Genomic DNA, 21,667 nt, shown 5'->3' with positions numbered 1-21,667 from the left:
CGGCTCAAGATCTCATCAAGTCAAGCTGACTCGGCCAAGCTTTTGAACTATGACCTTAACACTAATAAATGAAAGCAAACACAACCATGCAGCATTTTGTTTCCTATAGTCAATTTCCACCATAATAGAACTAAAGAGGCTCTTATACCAGCTGTTAGATTTCTTTAAAAACTAAAAAACCAAAAGACCCACAAAACAATACAAGCATAAGCCAGCAAGAATACGAAGGGAAAAAAACAAAAAACAAAAAGCAAGAGCATTCTTGGAAAAAAAAAAAAAAAGAGAGAGAGAGAGAGAGAAGATAAAAGAAAAAGGCCATAGGTAAGCTGCTACAACAACAACTCAGAAATTTACATCCTATCTAAATCTTGAAGCATTTTCAATTTCCTTATCTTACCTCAACATTTCAACACCAATTTCAGGTAACTACGAACTGATTTAAGATCACTAAATGAAAATCTGAAGACGTCTACCTAAAAAGGATTTCAGCAAACTAGGAACTGATTTAAGATCACCGAACGAAAATCTGAAGCCGGCTACCTAAAATGGATAAAAGATGTTGCCAAATCATTGACACTCGTAACAGTATATCGTTCCCCCAAAATGCCTAAATCCAACACTTTCATATTCATAGTATCAAACTTTTATTAGAAAATTTTCTGACCTGTGACGAACTTCTACCATATCTGAAAATTTTATCACTATCACTATCACTATCACTACTCCCCACCCTACTGTTAACTTAAACATTGCCTGATGATCTGGTCCACTTGGAAGTATTCAGCACCAATTTGTAGCGTGAATTTGATGTGTAACCTCTCTTTGATCAGCCAAGAAGGGCTATTGTATGTTTCCAATTTCCCATGGATTCACAAATCTTCATGGATTTAGTTTAAACTTCAAGAGATAAATGGAAGAGAATGCGTTCGCCTAAGAGATTGAAATGGTGCATTGTGGCGCATGTGCCAACACAGTAAACATTTGCAAGATCCCAGCTATTCATCAGATGGGCCCCACCATGAATGTGTGCTGGCCTGAAAATCAGACTTGTCCTCTCATCGTAGGGTGGGCCACATATGTACGAGTGTTTCTCATTTTTGTCTACCAGCACACCCAACTGGTGAGTGGATCAACCTGGTTTCTGGGCAGTGCATATCATTGGGCAGTGCATATCACAGTGCAGCCAGAACGATGAGTTGTCTGAATCTCACACAGGTGTGCCACATTAGCATGTGTACCACAAATCACTTCTTTTACCTCTCCTTACAAGAATCAACCTTAAAAGTCCGATGGAAGGCACATGCCTCTATTTGCGAGACTTCTACAATCCCATTCACTTAAATGGCACACTGAAACCATTCAAAAAAGATTGCACAGTTTAGAGATTGTGTTCCATTACAGAGTCGAACCAATTCCAAATTTGCTATTACAGATTTTGCAAAGATGATGTAACCAACATCATTACAATCAACGGAATCTCAATTGCCCCCTCCAAAATCAAAATAAAATACCATTCCTAAAATGGTGAAGATAGAGAAGAGAAAAGAGAACAGATACCAACTAGTCTACACGAGCGGGTAATTAAAAGGATATGACTAAGCCCCATCTGGCTGGACAAAAGGGTTGGCAATCTCATCCGTCCCATCCGTTGGTGATACAAGCATCACAGCAGTCCCCCGACATACCTGCAGTAGTAAAATAGGCAACAGTGAAATATTTGCTTTTCTACATGTATTTTTCTTTTTCTTTTTCTTTTTTTTTTTTGTTTTCTTTTTCTTTTTTTCTTTTTCTTTTTCTTTTTTACTTCTTTGCAAGTTAGCAAAACAGAGAGATCTGATGAGATTTGAAAACAGGAAAGTGCATCAAGTACAAAGAAGACATCAGTTATTTCTCTTTAATTCTTTTTTCTTTTAATGAGGGAAGTCCATCTGAAAGTAAACAAGTATTGCTAAGAGCCCACGCACACTTCTTGAAGTGGGCATGCCTACCAAACTGTCACGTGTTTGTGACATCTGAGCCATGCATCGGTGGGTCCCATCTTGTATATGGCATTGGCCACAAAATAGACCATCCCACTCGTCAGGCAACAATTGGCAAATTTTGCCATCCATTATTTTCACAGGCATGACCCACCTGATGAGTGAACAAGCATGATTTTTGGGCTAGCTCAGCTACAATGTGGACCCACCTGATACATGGATGAGATGTCCAAACCATATCAGATTGGCGTGTGTGGCCACATGTGGAGATGCATGTGGAGGTGCCCGTAGGCTTAGCAAAGGTGGACTACAAGGAGCCATATGTTTCCTCTCAAGAGGAAGAAAATGACTTAGAATGAAACTTAGTACTCGGTAGCATACACTTTTCACACACACACACACACACACACACACACACACACACCACAAAAAAAGAAAAAAGAAATGAAGGATGGCCATGAAGCCCTTTAGATTTGGCATAGAGAAAAACGCAATACACCAACAGGCAACCTGATGCCTGATCAAACATAAGCAATGAAAAGGATAACTTTTTTTTTTTAACACACGCACACACCCCACACACTCACGCTAGTGGAATTTCACCACCTATGGGCACTCGAACCCTTGACCGGGAGTTGAAACTCCTGAGAGTCTACCACCCGAGTAAGAGTAATGAAAAGGATAACTTACTGAGCCGAATTTTATGGCCGTGCTTCAAATAATAAGAGGGACTGTGATTTTCAGGTGTTAAATCCTAGTTGCAGAAAGAAGCTAGAATGGTAGTACACTGCCTGATTAGGTCAAAAGTGTTCGGATTTGCAAAGCAGCAGTTCTAAAAATACCAGGAAGTGGAAACACCTCGGAAGCAAGAACCAAAGAAGAGCGAGATTCGAAGATGTTTGCAGAGTTTTATGTGATCATCATGTACCACTCAAACAAAAAGGAATATTTTACAGGACAGCGATAAGACCAGCCATGGTTTATGGGACAGAATGTTAGGCGGTCTATGAGGATATTCAGATAGATGAGTGGCAGGACAATTAAGGATGGAATTAGAAATGGATGCATTCGAGGGAATTTAGGAGTAGCACCAATGGGTAATAAAATGAGGAAAAGTAGACTCAAATGGTTTGGTCATGTGCAACGGAGACCAAGAACTGAGCCAGTTAGGAGTAAGTTGGTACAAGATGGCGGCTCTGAAAGGGCAAAGGGAAGACGCAAAAGGACCTGTGTGGAGGTAGTAACAAAAGACTTCATGACCTATGGTCTAACTGAAGTTATGATAGGGCAGAAAGGCAGAAAAGGATTCATATAGCCAACCCCAATTAGTTGGAATTAGGCTTAGATGATGATGATGACGACAACGACGAGTGCTAGTTATATTTCAAAAACTTCAACCATTAGTCTTTCTGATTTTTAAAGACATCTATTTCTTTATAAAATGACTGTAAAAAACAATTGAAAACCTATACACAAGAATAGATCAAAAGAGAGCTTACTATTAGACCAAGGCGCCTGGTCTGGTCAGTAGTCTTCAGTGGATCATCCGGATCTGCGGTTCAAGAACAGCAAGCATTAATAAGTACTCTCTTCTCGCATGCAATAGAAAGACAATGCAAGCAAGAATGAATGCAGCAAAGAATTATCAGAGACAATGAGAGTTATTTTCAGATGGAAGGGAAGTGGCATTAGAGCTAGTGGCGCAAATGACCCATGGCTCGAGTTATTCAACTGATAGTTTCATTTTGTTGCTAATGGCGGTAGTTCACAGTCAATGCATGTGGTGATAGGTACTTCTCTGGATACAGAAATTAAATGACCAACTTTATAGAAGCGAAGACTTGAATGAGGTAGCATCTCTATATTCAAAGCTGAATAGACAAGCTGAAATGGAGATGATGGTTGGCGAATCCGGTGTGGTCCAGTCAATTAGGAGAGGCTACAAAGGGGCAGTGAATGACTGGCACACTAGTAACAGAAGCAGATAAACGAGGCTGGCCATACAGCAGAGATCGTAAGAAGTTCAATGTTCAATCACCCCTGTACCAGCAATCTGCCTGTTTGAATGGGATCATGGCCCCAGTGAAATCTGCAGCTATCATGACGACCTGATTGGATGCGCCCCAAGTTGATATGGGTTGATTATTCCAGCAGCCAGCTGGACTGGCCACTTTGCACTTGAGAAGGGTCAGAGGACAGAAGCTGTGGTAGGTGGGCTCCATTTTCCACCCAAAAAAAAAAAACAGTAGTGACATGAGAATGGGACCTACTGGTTCTTCTCTTCTTTTCTTTTTTCTTGAATTTTTTTTTTTCAAGTAAACTTGACACCGTACTAGTTCTTAACCCAATATTGATTTGGGCTGCTTCCAAATGCACCCTAGTCAGGTACAACTCATCAACAAAATCTCTTTGATAAATAGTAGCCATAACTTCCAACTAAAGAATCATGAGATAAATACTTCTTTGATTCAATCTTCAAAAACAAAATAAATAAATAAATACCTCTTAGAAACTCTAGTGCTTCATCGAGCACTAGGTTAAGTAACTGATCATATCCTTTCAGCGTCCCTGTCACTATCGGAACAAAAAGATCAGTCAGTCATGCACTTTACGTTGGATTAAGAATAACCACATGTCATTTAAATCAAGAACCTGAAAGAGTGTGCATGACCAGGAATCTAACTTTGCAATCTCTCCAAAAAAGGGTGATAAGAAATGCAACATTAAAAAAAAATAATAAATAAAAATAAATAAAAAATAAATAAATAAGATCAGTCAGTCATGCACTTTACGTTGGATTAAGAATAACCACGTCATTTAAATCAAGAACCTGAGGGCGTGTTTGGCCGGGCGCTGGATATGGTATTAGATGGGATTAGGAGGTTATCTTGCGCCATCTCATCCCATCCCCCGTTTGGGATGGCGGGATGTACCTCGCCCTCGTAAACACCGCCCGTAGCTAACATGGATTCTGCCAATCCCAGGATGTGAATTTTCACCTCTATGTGGGGCCCACCAAGATATCAATGAGATATCCACTCCGTCCATCATTTTCACCGGCCTACATTTAGCCATAAACCTGTTTTAAGGCAAATATAAAACAGTGAGTGGGGCACACCACAAGAAGCAGTGTAGATGCAAACCCATCCATTTGGGACAGTCCAAACAGGCTGCTGTATATCCCATGGGCTATCCCAAACCCATGGGATCAAGGGACAAACACTGACACCACCATCATTACCTTAAAATCCATTCCATCCCACCTAATCCCATGGAATTGGTCCGGCCAAACACGCCTTGAAAGAGTGTGCATGACCAGGAATCCTAACTTTGCAATCTCTCCAAAAAAGGGTGATGAGAAATGCAACATTAAAAAAAAATTAAAAAATTAAAAATTAAAAAAAAGTTATATGGCTCAACGATTTGCTTTTTGAAACTTCAAATAACAATGAAATTTCTATCTCCATAAAGTACAAAGAGAAGTTACTGTAACCACACTCGGAAAAAATAATAATAAAAAAATTTAAAGGCAACAAACTGAAAATGCATTAAACTAGAAAGAAAAGGGATACAAAGAGAAGATAAAAAGGGAAAACAGGGAAGGGCACAACATGGAAAAGAAAGGAGCAAATCTGCTGAGATAGCAAAAAGCCCCTAATAGCCTAAAAAACTAAGATCAAAATTATTCAAATCCTTAAACATTAGTAGCCCATTCGATCACCATCTTCTTAGCCCTAGAACCCACAACCTTAGCGGTAGAAGAGTTATCGTTGAAACATCTTTCATTTCTTTCTTCCCAAACGGCCCACCAGATAGCAAGAATGGCCATGCACCAGATGATAGATTTGATTTTCCCAGGATTGAGACCATTCCAAGAAGAGAGCAGATTGGCGGCCGATTCAAGAGTGCACTAATTAACCGAGAATCTCTGACAAAACTCTTCCCGAACAAGAGACATGAAAGAACAATGGACCAGCAAATGATTCACGGATTCTGCCTCGCGCATACAACACAGACTTATATTAACAATTTGCATGCCTCTTAGCAAGGTTGTCAATAGTGAGGATTCTATTGCGACCTGCAAGCCACCCGAAACAAATGAACTTAGGAGGGACATGGTACTTCCAAATGGATGGAGAAACGTCCTGCAAAGGGTGCAACGCAGAATAGATGTAGGCGTAAAGAGACTTGACGGAAAAAGATCCGGATTTCTCTAACTGCCAGACAAGGCTGTCGGGCTGGCTGCTGTGCGGCATAGTCTTAGAAATGCAATCCTGAAACATTTGATGTCCTAGAAAGTTTAAGCTGACGTGAGAGAGCAACATCTGCTGATGAGGATATCTTTATCGAGGGCAAGCCGGTAGATTTGAGGAAATTGAAATTTAAGAGGTTCTTCCCCAACCTATAAGTCTTCCCAGAACTGAATAGAAGAACCATTGCCTAAAACATAGTTGTTGTTCCCGATCACTGGACTTTCAGCTTTAAGAATTCCTTTCCAGATATGGGAAGCCTTATAGAACAAAGAGCCTTTAGGCCACCAACCACCATGGGAGGAGCCATACTTGCCTCTGACAATCGAGGTCCACAAAGCGTCCTTTTCAGAGCCAAGTCTCCAAGACCATTTCCCTAGCAGCGTCGAATTAATGACTTTCAGATTCTTAACATTTGCACCACCTTCCCTGAACAATTTACATACTTTGGTCCACTCAAGCAAGTGAATTTTCCTCTGATTTTCCTTACCAAACCACAAGAAATCTCTTCTAATTTCATCGATAGACTTTAAAACCGGGCCTGGACATCTGAACAGTGACGTGAAGTAGAGAGAGGTTAGAAAGGGCTGCTTTGATCAGCGTCAGGTGACCACCCATAGATAAATAGCGGCATTTCCAAGTGGCCAGGTACTTTTGGAACTTGCCGATGACCCTATCCCACATAGATTTCGACGGGGATCCCACTGAGAGGGGGAGACCAACAAAGGAAGATGGAAACGTATCTACATGGCATCCGAGCGTGGCTGCAAACAACTTGAGAGTCTGAGAAGGAACATTAATTCCAAGCATCTTCGATTTACTCATATTAATCCTAAGACCAGAGACCGCTTCAAAACAGCACAGGGCAATCAGGAGGTTCTCGATGCATTCTGCCAAGGCGTCAGAGACGATAAAGGTGTCGTCAGCGAATTGGATGTGAGTGAGGGGGTCAGACAACCCAGGCATCGCAACGTGGAGGTATCCTTGCTCCTGCCCTCTAATTAACATTTTAGACAACGCCTCGCCGACAATTAAAAAGAGAAGAGGGGAGAGGGGGTCCCCCTGCCGCAGCCCTCTCGAGCTTTAAAAAAAGCCTCTGGGGGATCCATTTAGAATAATGGAGAAATGAGCTGAACCAATGCACGCAGCAATCCACCTTCTCCACTTGGCCCCCAAACCCATCCGAGAAAACATATAGAGAAGAAAATCCCAATCAACGTGATCATATGCCTTGGCCACATCTAACTTGCAAAAAATACCCTTCAACTTCGACTTATGGCAAGAATGGAGGACTTCATTAGCGATAAGGGCTCCATCCATAATATGTCTACCTTTGATGAAAGCATTCTGATTTCGCGAGATGAGATTCCCGGTAACTTTCGAAAGCCGAGAGGATAAAATATTAGCAAGGATTTTATAGGGGCTCCCTATCAAGCTGATAGGTCTGAATTCAGAAAAAGAGCTGGCCCGAGCCACCTTAGGAATAAGGGAAATGAATGAAGCTCCGAGCCCTTTCGATAATCTACCTCTACTGTGGAATTCGTGGATGAAAAGAAGGACATCTTCGCAGACAAACTCCAAAAAAATCTGATAAAAACTAATCGGGAATCCATCAGGCCCTGGGGACTTGTCCCCTCCCAAAGCGTCAACTACAGCCTTGACCTCGTCTTCAGAGAATTGGAATTCCAACAACTCAACCTCAGTAGCCTCCAGTTTGTCAAGGAAATATTGTCTAAGCGCGGTCTGACCCAGTTTTCAGATGACAGAAGCTCTTTGAAGTGACTAATGGTGAGATCTTCGATCTCCTTTTTGTCCTCAATTCTGTTCCCGTTGTCAAATATCCTGAGGATGGCCTTAGAGCGGGCATGCATATTGGCCATGTTATAAAAATAAAATGGAAAGTTGTATGGAAGATGTTGCTAAGCGTTTGCTTAAACAATGAACTTCCCACAAGCCAATTGAAAGAAAATCAATCCCCACAACTAACTTGTGCTTACAGGTTATATCAGCCAAAGCTTCCGATGTTGAACTAGCCAACGGCATTAAATGGACATTCCCATTAAAGCACTTGAAGTTGCACAAATAGTCATGACACAATCTCACATATTGTATTGTTTCAGTGCACAGAGATTATCAAAACTCGAAATATTTGCAAGCATTTATGAATTGCTGACAATAATAATAAAATCGAATAACAACTAAATTAGATTGAGTGCATCTAGACCCCATAATGGCCGTTACAGTCTCTTTTTTATTGAAAGAAAAATCCAAAAAACTTGTATATGCCCCTTAACGTTGAAAAACAAAATCCGAAAACCCTATATTTGCCCCATAAAAGACCATTACAGGGCTATTACGGCCTTCATAGGTGGCGTAACAGGCCGTTAACGACTATTACATGTCATTTTCTTTCCATAACAGCTATTACGGCCATTATAACCCCGTAACATGTAGCGATTGCCACTGTTACCTTTACATAACGGCCTTTGTGGCCCTGTAACGGCCTTTACGGCACACCATGACCTGGAGGGGCTCACCCGTTCACAGTTCAAATGTCTCGACACAAATCATGGTGGGGCCCACAGAGCTCGACCTTACCCATAAGAGTTATATAGGAGCATTTCCCTTCCAAACTGGCCCTCAAGGTTGCACCATTTTTCCTTTCTCCTATTTTTCTATTTTTAACCAATTTCCACCAACTTATTCGACTAGGCTTGATCTCCACAGGATGGCTTTTTAAACACTTGATTTGAACTTCAAACCATCAGCATGCACATGCATCAAAACTACCCTCTCTTTTTCTTTACACACGCACCCGCCACACACGCCGCAGTGGGATTTCACCACCTATGGGTTTCGAACCCAAGACCTCGTGTTGAAACTCCTCGGAGTCTACCACTTGGACAAGGACTGGAACCCTGCATCAAAACTACCTTGACTTCATTGAATTCATAATATATATATATATATATATATATATATATATATATATATATATATATATATATATATATTATGAATTTGAATAAAATTGTATTGTGATTGATACGGATACAGCAAATAAAAGTGAAGACCATTTGATGGGGACATCACGCGCGCACGCGCACTCACGCCGCCCCCCCTACGCACGTACGTACGTAGAAGGAGGACCCCACCATCGATCTGACTCGATGACGACGTCCAGGGAGGGCCTCCTATCTAGAAGTCAAGTTTTGGTTCAGAAAAGTGGTCCGATAGTCAAGAAAAGCCCACCATGGGATCTCATGATCGTAGCCCACTCGTCGGATTGATTTCGTATTTTAGGTTTTGCTTATTATTATTATTTAGAACATTGTGAACGCTTTAGATTTCTCTGTTTGGTTTTTATTTTAGTTTACTTCATCGCCAAGTAATAGGTTGCACACATGGTGCGAGTTTTGGGGTATAGGATTTTCCTTATAAATAGGCACCCCTTGTAGTTCTTTTGATTCATTGAAGTTAATAAAAAAATTCCTGCTTTATTTTTCTGCTCTCTTTGTGAGTTGTGGAAGAATTCAAAAGTGGGTGCGAAGCCCTCCCTTTTCGAAGGGCTAAGTACCGTGGTGCGAAGCCACATCAATCCCAATCCACCCCCATCTTCCATCATCTTTTTTTCATCTTCCCCCACCATCCGTACTTCGAATTTGTCCTTTTGTTGCATCAGATTTCTAGATTTCGGCCCGCAGGCGAGCTGAAACTTCGGCGGAGCACCACGCACAAACCGTACATCGGATCGAGCTGAGATTTGAGAGTTTTAGAGTCCATCCCTGGCCGACCAGGGCCAAGGTGGCCTTTTTCTGAATAGTGGGCCCCACACACTTACGGCTGGGATCACACGCACGTCCGTCTGGGCCATTGTTGCTGTCCACACGCGGGATCATCTTTTGGCTCAGGTTTTTATCCTCTTTTATCCTCTCATAACCGTTTTTCATGAATCCTAACCCTAGATTACATGATCCCTAATTGACTTACCCCTTTTTATCACCTTAGGGTTCCTTGAATTGAAATTAGGAAATCCCTTGGATTATGGACTGATTTTTATGCATGAGTAGTTGATTTTATTTCCCTTTGACATCATTTGGTTTATAATTTTTATTGGTCCAGTCCTAGCCTATGTCGGCTTAGATTCCCCTTTTTAATTGAATGTTTGGACTTTCATGTGGGACGTGGAATTTGTGTGATTGTTTCTGAATTAGCAGGATCTAAGCCTGAAATCTTACATATCATATTTAATTTTTCATGTCCTACATCACCATTGGACTACAAATCAAGCGCCATCCATACCTTCCTTTCTTAAGAAAAACAGAGGTGCCAAAACATTCAGTTTGTGCTAGGAATTCACTGCATGGAAGTTGGCTAACTAAAATGCAACCTCAATCAAGGTGTCCCGTATCGGTATCGGTTGGCGTAACGGTGACCTCTAAAACCGATACGGATACGGGGTCTTAACGGCGATACGGGGGCGTAACGGTCCGTAACGGCATAAAAAAAAAAAAATTTGCCAAAAAAATATAAAAAAATATGTATTAAATCCGGAATATTCTAAGCATTCCAAATATGCATTCATTTATAAATTGGAATATGTTTATGGTGGTGTAACGGTCCACTCTTTGGTGAGAAGCTGTATCGGACTGTCTGATTAATTTTTGAACCAGGTAACCTGAATTTGACTACAAAATGTATATATTTAATTTTCTAAATATCTAATTTATACACTTAACAATTTAATATCTTTCTCCCAGTAGTTCTTTAAAAAAATGAAATTAAATTCAGGTAGATGGCGTTGCCAATTTCGGGCTGACTTGGAGGACCAATCTATGCCCCAAATTAGCCTCAAATTCATGCAATTTATTATCATTATCCCACTTATGTATTAGTGGACATTTATTGGATAGTGAATCATGAAAAAAAATCAAAAGGCCCTATTTTAAAAAATAAGAGTACACCAAATAACAATTAAAACTATTCAAATAATTTGATTTTGGCATTGTGAGTTAGCAATTGCAGTTTATAATTTAATTGGTAAATTTTAAGTTAATGTCTTTGGTACAATTTTTTAAGGCCCCAAATTAGGTGGGACTCGGACTGTGAAGTGTAGCACATATGTCAAAGTTTTTTGGGCCCCAAGCATGATGAATGTGTTATATCTAAACCGTCCATTCATTTGACGAGATCGTCTTAAGGCTTGACACGAAAAATAATACAGATCTAATTATTAAAAAGCAGTGGGGGATTGAACGTCTACCATTGAAAACTTTCTTGGGATCACATAACTTTTAGATCAATATGAAATTTGTTTTTCCTCTTCATTCAGGTCTTTTTGACCTTATGAACAAATTGGATGGAAAATAAATGTTACGGTGGGCCTATGAATTATTTAACGGTGAAAATCATCATCTCCGCTGCTATTTTTGGTGTGGTCCAGGCGTTCTTTGGATACGATTCATTTTTTAGGTAATGCTCTAAAATAATATTTAAAAATAGATGAACGGTGTGGATATAATAAATACATCACTGTGGAGCCTATAAAACTTTGATCTCCTTTGAACCGTTCGTACAACTCGGAGCTCGAGGAGTGTCAGCCCTCGTCTCAGCGTTACACGTACCTACAGCAGCTTACGCTGCCAAAAAAAAAAAAAAAAGAAGGAGAGAGGGAAACCGAAAAGAAAAAAGAGGGAAAGAAGAGAAGAAAAAAAAGGGAAAGAGGGAAAGAACAGAGAGAGAGAGAGAGAGAGAGAGAGAGAGAGAGAGAGAGAGAGAGAAGAAGGAGGAGGAGGAGGAGGAGGAGGAGGAGGCCGTAGCCGCAGCCGCAGCCGCAGCAGGCCGAGAAGAGGAAGAAGAAGAAGAAGAAGAGAGAGAAGAAGAGGAAAAGAAAGGAAAAAGGTAAGGGTTTATTTATTTATTTATTTTTTTTCCAAGGCCCGTAACAGCCGTTACGGGTCAGTAACGGCCGTTACGCCCGTAACGGGCCCGTAACGGCCGTTACGTGTACAAAAAAGGGACTCGGCCGATACGGCCCCGTATCGCGTAACGGGTACCACCGTTACCGTTACGTATCGGCCGTTACGGCCGATACGTAACCGTTTTGGGACACCCTGACCTCAATGTTAAATTCCACTGTCATAACTCAGTCTCAAAGACAAAACAGAACCAAAAGCGGCATAAAATCAGCCTCCAATTTTTTTCCCTCAACCAACACAGAACAAAGATTTCCATGAAGATAACATGAGAAAATCCTTATGCTATGTCACCAATGTATGGATATGAGTGCAATTGGACTCACTCAACCCCAAAATCCTAGGGTATGGTGACACAGTTTTATCTCTAATATTTATTTATTTATTTTTATTTTTTTTTTTGAGAAGTGACGAAATCTTATAAAAGAGAAAAGATACAAGAGGGATTGGCCCGCTGAGATAGCAGACCAAAATGCCTATATAGAAGGAAAAGAAAACAAAGTATGCTTGTTAATTTTTGCAACACAGATCCCACATAAATATCAGTGTTGTCTCATGTTCAACAATGCTCATTGGGAGTTTTGAAGGATGTGGGAATTATAGTCACTGGGTGTAAATGCACAGACAACTCTTTCTATTGGCAACAAGAAATATTACTAATTCAAATTGGGATTAAAACAGCTACCATTAAGGCGACTGTGCTTAAAACACTAGATGAGAAACAAATGGTCATACAGATTAACTTCAGGATGCGTGTGTGAGTGTGTGAAGCAGTGGAATCGAGTTGTGGCTACTGAAAGGTAAGGGATTAATGAGATATCAAGGACTAACCTTGTCTTCCTCCAGTAAGCTTAACTTGGACGCCCTTGTCAACAAACTTCGCCAAATCTAGAACTGTTTCCTTCCGGCCTGACTGAAACAAAGAGAAAGTTATAGGTGAGTATAATGTCTATGAGTATGTGAAATCAATCAGAGAAGGTGCCTGAGGAAAAAAAAAAAAAAAAACATAATGGAAAAGATTTAAAACAGATGATAAAACAGTCGAACAAGCAAACCTTCAAGGAAAAAAAGGTCGAATAAGCAGTAAATCAAATTAAAATTTTGAAACATACTAAGAAATTCCAATGATTCAGAATCTCAAGTCTTATGTTAGCATTCTACTTTATCCTGACATAACAACTACATGTTGTGGCTTAATTCGTGCATGCATGCCAATATCCGCATGAACCATGGTGTGCCGTAAAGGTAGCAACCTTTACACATTACACGGTCGTAACAGCCGTTACAGAAAAAATGATCCGTAAAGGCCACTATAGCCCCCATAACGCTCTATTATGCCCCCATAAAGGCCGTAATGATCCATTATGGGGCCACACAAGTTTTTCGGACTTTAAATAAATAAATAAATAAAGACCATAACACCCATTACAGCCCCTGTAACGGCTGTTACATCCTGTATCGTTAAGGTAACAGCGGTGGCCATTATAATCACCGTTACCATTACGGAATACCTTGGCATGAACAGAAGCACCAGCAGACAAAGAAACTCCATTCCTGCCTTTCTGTCAAATATACATGACAGTTTCCCCTGCACCAACACCACATGCCATTGGTACTACTAACAGCATCTGGTTAATGAACAGTGAGAAATCAAAACTTGGTTTTAGAGAAGTGACTTCTGCAGATACAGAAACCAATACAACTTGTTTCCACTTGACTAAGAGCATTTCCCACTCAGTCAGGAAACAAAATTTGCAAGGTTGACTACAAGAAATGACTAGTGAAACTGAGTCGCCTCGGCCAAGACTTGTATATTAAGCGAGTTTTGACTCCTTGATTACCAGGTGTCTCACAAGCCCACACAACCTACATCACAAGCATTCCATGATGACGAAAGACAACTTGCTTAAAAGGTTCCAAAAGTTTTGCAATTCAGTGTATAATCAGAGTTCAAAGGAAGCCTTTCTATTTTTTTTAACATGACCATGCCATCAAGAAAGTAACAACCAGGGACGCGGATTTCCTGCGAAAGCGTTTCGCAGGAAGTTCCTGCGCTGGAAACTTGGGTGGGGCCCAACGTGATGCTTTTGAGAAATCCACTCCGTACATCCGTTTTCTGAGCTCATTTTAGGACTTGACACCAAAAGTGAGAAGGATCCAACACACAAGTGGGCCGCACTAGAGTAAAAGGTGGGTAGGAAAATTCCCACCGTTGAAAACTCTCTGAGGTAAAGAGTGATGTTTACATGAAATCCATACCGTTAATAACGTCATTACTACTGGGATGAACTGAAAACACAAACATTAGCCTGATTCAAAACTTCAGTGGCCCCACGAATAATTCAACTGTGTACGTTCAATACTCACATTTTAGGCCCACTTGAGTATTTTATACGGTTCATTTTTGGCCTATTATCCTAAAAATATCTTGTAAAACGGATGGCCGGGGTGGATTTCTCAAAAGCATCACGTTGGGCCCCACCCAGGTTTCCAGCGCAGGAACTTCCTGCGAAACGCTTTCGCAGGAAATCCGCGTCCAACAACCAGCTACCCTTTTATTGACACTAGGGAGAACACGCACACGCATAAGCAAGTGCAGGTTGAGCAAACGTCCACCACAATGCATTAGAGGGAAGCATGTATGTGGGACGGGAATAGTCTACGCCACCTATTTTATGCAACGCGTAGAGCACCCCAGCTCTGCAGGGCCACAATGTTGTATATGCAAAATCCACATCGTCCATCAGGTGATAACCCTTGTGTTCATTGTACACACAAGGGATCAGCCAGATAAAATAAAAAACAAACCTCATTTGGGCCACACCAATGTGAACAATGTAAAAATGTTTTCCTTTTTTTTCTCTCTTTTTTTGAAGGATGAAGAATGCAAAAATGTGCCCAATAGCTTTAAGTTACATACAATGTGGCCCCCCACCTGAGTTTTGGATCAGGCTGATTGCTTTTTTAATCTTCCATTCATCCTTGTGAGCCACACCTGATGAACGGGCTCAATGAAGGATACGCACCATGGTGAACCCGCACACAAACCTATGGTCGGTGTCCCTTCATTGTTCCCTTTGGTGTGGCCCACTTGAGTTGTCTATCTGGATGATTTTTGGCCCCATGACATACATTGAATAACGCACCTGATGGACGGAGTGGATGTCACACAAACCACACAGCATGGGTGTTTTACGCTGCGTAGAACAGGTGTTGTAATGTTTTTTGGTCCGTGCGTGTACAGCAACACATGTAGACGTTGGTCCACATGGTAGTATAGCACAAGGCAGGGAAGAGACCCAAACCCTTTGTTCCATAGGTCCCACTATTTCCTGGGTGTCAAAACAAATCATTCAGGTTGACTCATCGGATGGTCCCTTTTTTTGTGACAAACAGACAATCGGGAATGGTCTACTTAAATTCCGGTGGTTATCACATGTGGATACCCACTTCCCATGACCTATAGTGTCCATAAAGCAGGGCCTGTGGAATGGGTGGCTCAGAGTACATCTGCATTGTCACTCGCCACATGGGTCATGCAGTTCAGCCATTATCCAAGCGAGTCTACAGCAGCACATGAGGTTATGCAACCACATGCATACCAGACAAACATGTATGTGTGGAATTGGTAGCATGGTCGAAGATGCGAGATCCAAACTGTCCACAACGTAGGTGCCACTGTCCATGATGTCTCTCCTAGTAAATCAAACCGGTTCACTCATCGGATGATGCAAACTTTGTGTAATCAACAAATGGATAGGAACAATCCGCTCAAGTTCTTGTGACCATCACATGTGGTTCCATAAATTTCTTTGGCAAAATTTCCCTAATGAGTGGTGTTATGGGTAAAAATGGACTGACCAAGGAGAAGAGGTCAGCTCGGACATCTGTGCTCGTCACATGGTCGGCTAGCGCCGAGCATGACCAAAGAGCTCCTCAATGGCTAGAAAGCAGTAGTCTACTGCTGGGAAACCCGCCTATTCCTTGAGCTCGACCATCAAAAGATGAAGTGCATCTGCTTCCATCAGACAACGAGCTCTTCCATGGTCCCATACATTTCTAAGCTCTTGCTCGGATCATCTCTTAATAAGAGCCCTCGAGGTATGACTCAGTAATGAACAAGATGTCGAGCTGCTACACTCAGGGGAGCCCTGCATCGTACAATAAGATGAAGATGATAGGTCATCCCCAATTTTGTCTGTATTCTTCTAAGGAAGGGAACTCGGTCTTAGTGCTTCAATACGACGTTCAAGGGCAGGTCGGCAGGTCGGTGATCTGCTTAATGATTAATAGAAAACTCGACCATAACCTACTAAAGAATCCAAATCAGCAAACTACTCCTTGGGGCAGCTATGTAGGCCACCTCGGATGCTTGACCTCGGCCTACTACTACATGTTTCCTCTGATTCCAACTACTCAGATCTTATTGAAGAGATCTGCCCAACATCTCAGCCGAAGATCTCGGAAGATAACCGCAACACGGGCCTATCCGAGATCTCAGCCGAAGATCTCGAAAGATAATCGCGACACGCTCAGGATTCGATTTGGCCATCTACGCCACCGCCCCTTTCAACTATAAATAAGAGCATCCCCAATGGTGAAAGGTAACGCACAAACCACACCAAAAAACCCTACGTTCTACTAGACCTAACTTGCCTGTCTAACTTTGGCATCGGAGGGTCCCCTACAGTAGTCAGGGTCTCCATTTGTCTTCTCTTGCAGGTATCAAGTGGTCTAAGGAGGGCATCCAGATTTTTGCATCAACAAGTGGCTCAGATGATTGCACATGTAGTCTCTCATGATGTGCGTAACAACAATGCTCTCTCTCTCTCTCTCTCTCTCTCTCTCTCTCTCTCTCTCTCCGTGCAGCATAGATTACCGCGGAGAGGATTCATGATTATCACTGGAATCATTGCCTACCAGCTTACATTTCCAGATAGATCAAATTCTATGACTATGAGATGCAGTGAATAACAGGGAATGCTTGCCTTAGTTATTAACGAAAACCTGAGTCTATAACAGGTGCAGCTAAACTCTTCATGGATCTACTAGTCAAGAATCACGAGTGTCGTCTTATGAGTTATGAGGAATTATAGGATCTTTGACCCAAGGGTATGCACCGTATACTTGGGTTTTCAGTTTTTATTAGAGGCCCATGGGTCAGCGATCCAAACCATCGATGTGCTAGGCACAAGCGTGGATGGACCATGCCCTAAAAATATCCTATCATTTCAATTTGGGGCCTCCTAATAGGCAGATAAGAAAAGAGATACAGCTAGGATCTTCCATCATCATATAATCAATCATGCTATTTATTGCTTGAGGTTAAACAGTTAAAGATCCCATTTCGTTTGATGAAGTCAGATCCAATCAAAAGCAGTGCCAGCTGCCATTTATGAAACAAGTAATGTAAGCTCTGGCAGAGAAAACACTCGTGCAAGAAGGGTTTGGGTGGGAGTGTTGCATGGACTATGAAGAGATACTTGAGTTGCTACGCCTAGCAGATCTAGAAGCTGCAATGGCTTTGGCATGCCAAAATGGCAGCAACTTGAGCAAGCGAACAGGAACAAAGATCCATTTGCCATTATCAGAGAGGAGGTTCTTAACTCAAGGTGTCGTTAATCCACTACTAGCAAGAATCCAATGGAGATCTGAGGACACTATCAATAAGCTCGAATACTAAAAGCAAAATCACAGTATTTAGTGATTAAATATCAACTTGAAATGCCAGTATTCTTCTCTTGAGTCCTTTCTCTTTACATTCATAAAGATATGCCAACGAGACAGCTTCCTTTGGCGGGAAACAATGGGCTCCATCTTTCTCCACACGAGAGCCTAGCCAAGGGCAATCGCACAAACTACTCATGGGCATGAGTGCCAACATGGCAAAAGAGTGTGAAATCCAAATGCTCATTCCAATCTATATTTCAACATATGCATGACATTTGCTTGGTTGGTGGGGAGAAAAAAGGTTCTTACAGTTGACAATCTTAAAAGGTGTGGCATGATAATCCCAAATGTGTGCTTATTACGCAATAACAACGAGTTAGTCGATCATTTATTTATCCATTGTTCTTTTCCATCAAATATCTGGATTGGTTTTTTCATTCCTTTTGGAGTCTCATGGGTTAATCCAGGTGCAGTAAATCACTTTCTTTCGGCTTGGCATGGAGTGGGAAAAAGTAAAGTCAGGAAACAAATTTGGCATCTATGTTTATTAGCAGGTCTTTGGGGTATTTGGATGGAGAGGAATAGCCGTTGTTTCAAAATTCGTAGGGGTTGTCCCCTGGAAAGTTTCAATAGGGCAAAACAAAATGATATAGAATGGGCACATGCAGCTAATATTCTGGGTGCTGATCAGTTTCCAGTTAGTTGGTTAGAGTTGTAAAGCTTTTCATTTTGTTTTCTTTTCCTTCTTTGTATTCTTTGGCTCTTGGCCTTTTCTTTTAATAGAATTCGTTATTTTATCGCTTCAAAAAAAAAAAAACATATGCATGCAACCAGTCGGGAGTAGGTCTGATAAGATATCATAAGTTCTCGAGCCAGGATGAATTTGGGGATTCCTTGTTCGCTGAAGCATCATCATTGCTTCAATGTATCAGAACTGCAGCAGAGTGTCGCTTCTCTCCGATTATCCTCTAGGGGAACTCCAAGAATGCCATGACGTGGATAACATCTGGCACATTTCCATGGAGGTGGGCGTATATTCTTGAGGAAGCAAAAGAAATTAGTTCCTGAGTTGGAGCTTCATTTGCCCGTATTGTGTTCCGCAAATGACTGTGGACAATTTGGCAAAAGAAGGTACAGCAAGGGACTCCATTACGGATTTCGGAATTTGGCAAGCCTCTTGCTCAGTCCTGGGTGTGGGCAAAGGCAGGCTCTTTTTGGGTTTCTGTTTTCTGAAGGGCCGATGCCTATCATACCAGCTGTTGATGACCCAGCAAGCTAATTTTTGGGCCGATGCACATATACTAACTCAAGAGGACAACAGCTTGTTTGCTCCTCAATGTGCATGGCCAAATGAGGTAACAATGGAAGCTGGCGAAAAACATACGTGATGGATGGGCATCCCTTGGCATCAAGAGAATTTCCAGCAATATTAATATTTAAAAAATACATATTTATACAAACGGTATGTAAACTTTCAACAGCATATTCTGCCCTTCATTACAGCACTAGTTGCAAGATTATAAACATGATCTCTCATCACCTTGAATTGTAAATGAAGAAAATACATATAAATCCATGACCAGACCTGCCAAAGGAGACTTACCATATTGTAGTGTCTTACCTCCCCTCTCGCTCCGTCTCCCTTTGTCTGTCTGTCTTTCAGAAATGAACTAAAAACAGCGGAAAAAAAAATTAAAATTTAAAAAAAAAATTAAAAAAAAAACGAATCACTTAAGCAGCATAAACACAAAATTCATGCCAAATAACAAAATATACATCGATTGACATAATTCAATATTTATCAGCCACAAAATATTAATATAATTATTTTTGGGATTAGATGCATTGATTATAACTGCTTAAACTTTTAAACAGGGCTAGACTATAACGTTAAACGCATACGCCTTGGTTACAAAGCACTCTTTTCACACATGGCACAAATGTGCAGGATACAGACCGCTCTCAGTTGTGGGGTCCTACTAAAGTACCATGGATGGAAATAGCCAAAGAGGAATTATAAGATAAGTAAACCGGTCATGCATTCCAACAGCATACATGTATTTTTAATGCTGAAAAGTGGGGCCCATGGTTCAGTATTCCAGAATCACGACCATTGGTTTGTTCTCTCACCGTTGGGTTATACCCCAAGTATCTCCTCGATTGGACAATCTTAATCTTTTGATTCGTGGCCTACATGTAGATAGCCAATAACATTGATGCAGCCCAAGACTAGCCACGATCAAGATATCCAATCGATGGAATGGGTCCATTAAACTGTGTGATCAGTTAGAGGCCCCACTTGATGGTGCTATCGATCTGTGGACGGCTGGACGCATATGGTCCATAACATTGAACTATGTCATATATTTAGTAATGAGGCCTCATCGTGAATGGGCCTGTTTGGATTAACAATCACCATGGTAATGTAAAGGAAAAGCGCAATGAATACGAATTCATTTCCCTGTCTCTTGACAACATCTGCATTTGACCGCCAATTCCTATGTTTGGTTTATTGGTAGTAAATTTGTAATGATGGCATTTTTCCATTACTGTAATGTCAAATCATCACATTCATACACTGATGTCGCCGTTTGGATTCAAGATTTTCACGGAACACCGTGAAAACATGTAGTGATCACAAATTCCATGTCTCCTGAAAACATCTGCATTTGACTGATGACTCCCGTGTTTGGTTTGGTGGTGTTTAAATTGTAATGATGACACTTTTCCTTTACATTACCATGATAATTGGTAATCCAAACAGGCCCTAACCGTTTTGTGCGCAACGAACAATTTCGGCCATCCATTTGGTGTTCGGTCTTGATCATCTGATCAGTGTGATTTTCGACTGTGTTCCATCAGGTGGGGTCCATGGTTTGGACAGCCCAGGTGCATCCACATGGGAGAGTGTACACTTTGTACAGTGAATTTATATGAACCCTAACTGGACGATGCGCACATCATACTCGGATTTCAGTCTGAACAAGTGGTGCCCATGATTCAGAGGGCCAGAACATTAGATGGGCCACTCCATGGATGGACCATGAAAATCTCTCAGATTGGAAAATCCTGGCAACCAATACTGGGCCCTTTTTTTCCAGCTGAGAGTGTAGCCTTGCTGCATCCCTCTTCTAGGCCGCCTATCGGCAGGCCACTAATCGAAAGGGCAGGATTGCCCTATCGAGAAGATTCTCGGGGCGTGGCCCATCCACGGTGGGGCCCAAAAGACCAACCGTCTGTATCACTGAACCATAAGACCCGCCCGTACAAAATAAAAACCCTAAGGAAACAGAATAGAGAGAGGGAGAGAGAGAGAGAGAGAGAGAGAGAGAGCCTACTTTTGTTAGCTGCTGTTCTCTTGTCTTTTGGTGGCGAGAGATAGAGAGGAGAGACGAAAAAAAGATAGAACAGAAAGGCTTTGCCAGCTTCTTTCCGTTCTCTTCCGCTTCTCCCGCTTGCAGTATACTTCGATACTCCGGCAGATTGTATGATTTGATACGCGGGCCTGGGATATTACACGCGTTGAATAATTTTTACTTAACCGAGAAGGGGGGCCTTGTATTCTAGTAAACGGAGATGAAAGGGTAGAATTGTCAGTAAATAAAGATAAATGATATTTGAAATATGTTTAGATAGAAGTAAACGTAAGTAAATAAAATAAAATAAAAGTATATATTCTTGTAAATGAAATCCCCTCAACAGAAGAAATGATTCGGCAGTAAAAGGGTTAAAAGGCCTTTTTAAACTCTCTTAGAAAGTTGTAGGTTGTAAACTATAAGCCTGCCTAGTATAT

At 41.4% G+C, this 21,667-nt stretch overlaps 1 protein-coding gene across 2 annotated transcripts; it reads right to left on the bottom strand.

Annotated features, from left to right (window-relative positions):
- Positions 1-1,332: 1,332 nt before the first annotated feature.
- LOC131246743 (sm-like protein LSM7) lies at positions 1,333-21,373 on the bottom strand. 2 transcript variants are annotated; one of them, XM_058247121.1, is made up of 6 exons: positions 21,213-21,373; positions 19,478-19,544; positions 13,036-13,117; positions 4,482-4,553; positions 3,479-3,531; positions 1,333-1,685 (listed from the first exon to the last, which is right to left on the bottom strand). In XM_058247121.1, exons 2-6 carry the CDS (start codon positions 19,478-19,480, stop codon positions 1,596-1,598), a joined length of 300 nt encoding a protein of 99 aa, XP_058103104.1. In that variant the 5' UTR covers positions 19,481-19,544; positions 21,213-21,373; the 3' UTR covers positions 1,333-1,595. The 2 variants fall into 2 exon arrangements, with proteins under 2 accessions (XP_058103104.1, XP_058103105.1); XM_058247122.1 differs by having other exon boundaries at positions 19,478-19,530; positions 21,213-21,354.
- Positions 21,374-21,667: the final 294 nt, after the last annotated feature.

Source organism: Magnolia sinica, chromosome 5 (assembly GCF_029962835.1).
Source record: "Magnolia sinica isolate HGM2019 chromosome 5, MsV1, whole genome shotgun sequence".
NCBI classification, from domain to species: domain Eukaryota; kingdom Viridiplantae; phylum Streptophyta; class Magnoliopsida; order Magnoliales; family Magnoliaceae; genus Magnolia; species Magnolia sinica.
The sequence above is the reverse complement of the archived record's forward strand: the minus strand, read 5'-3'. Positions and strand labels throughout refer to the sequence as shown.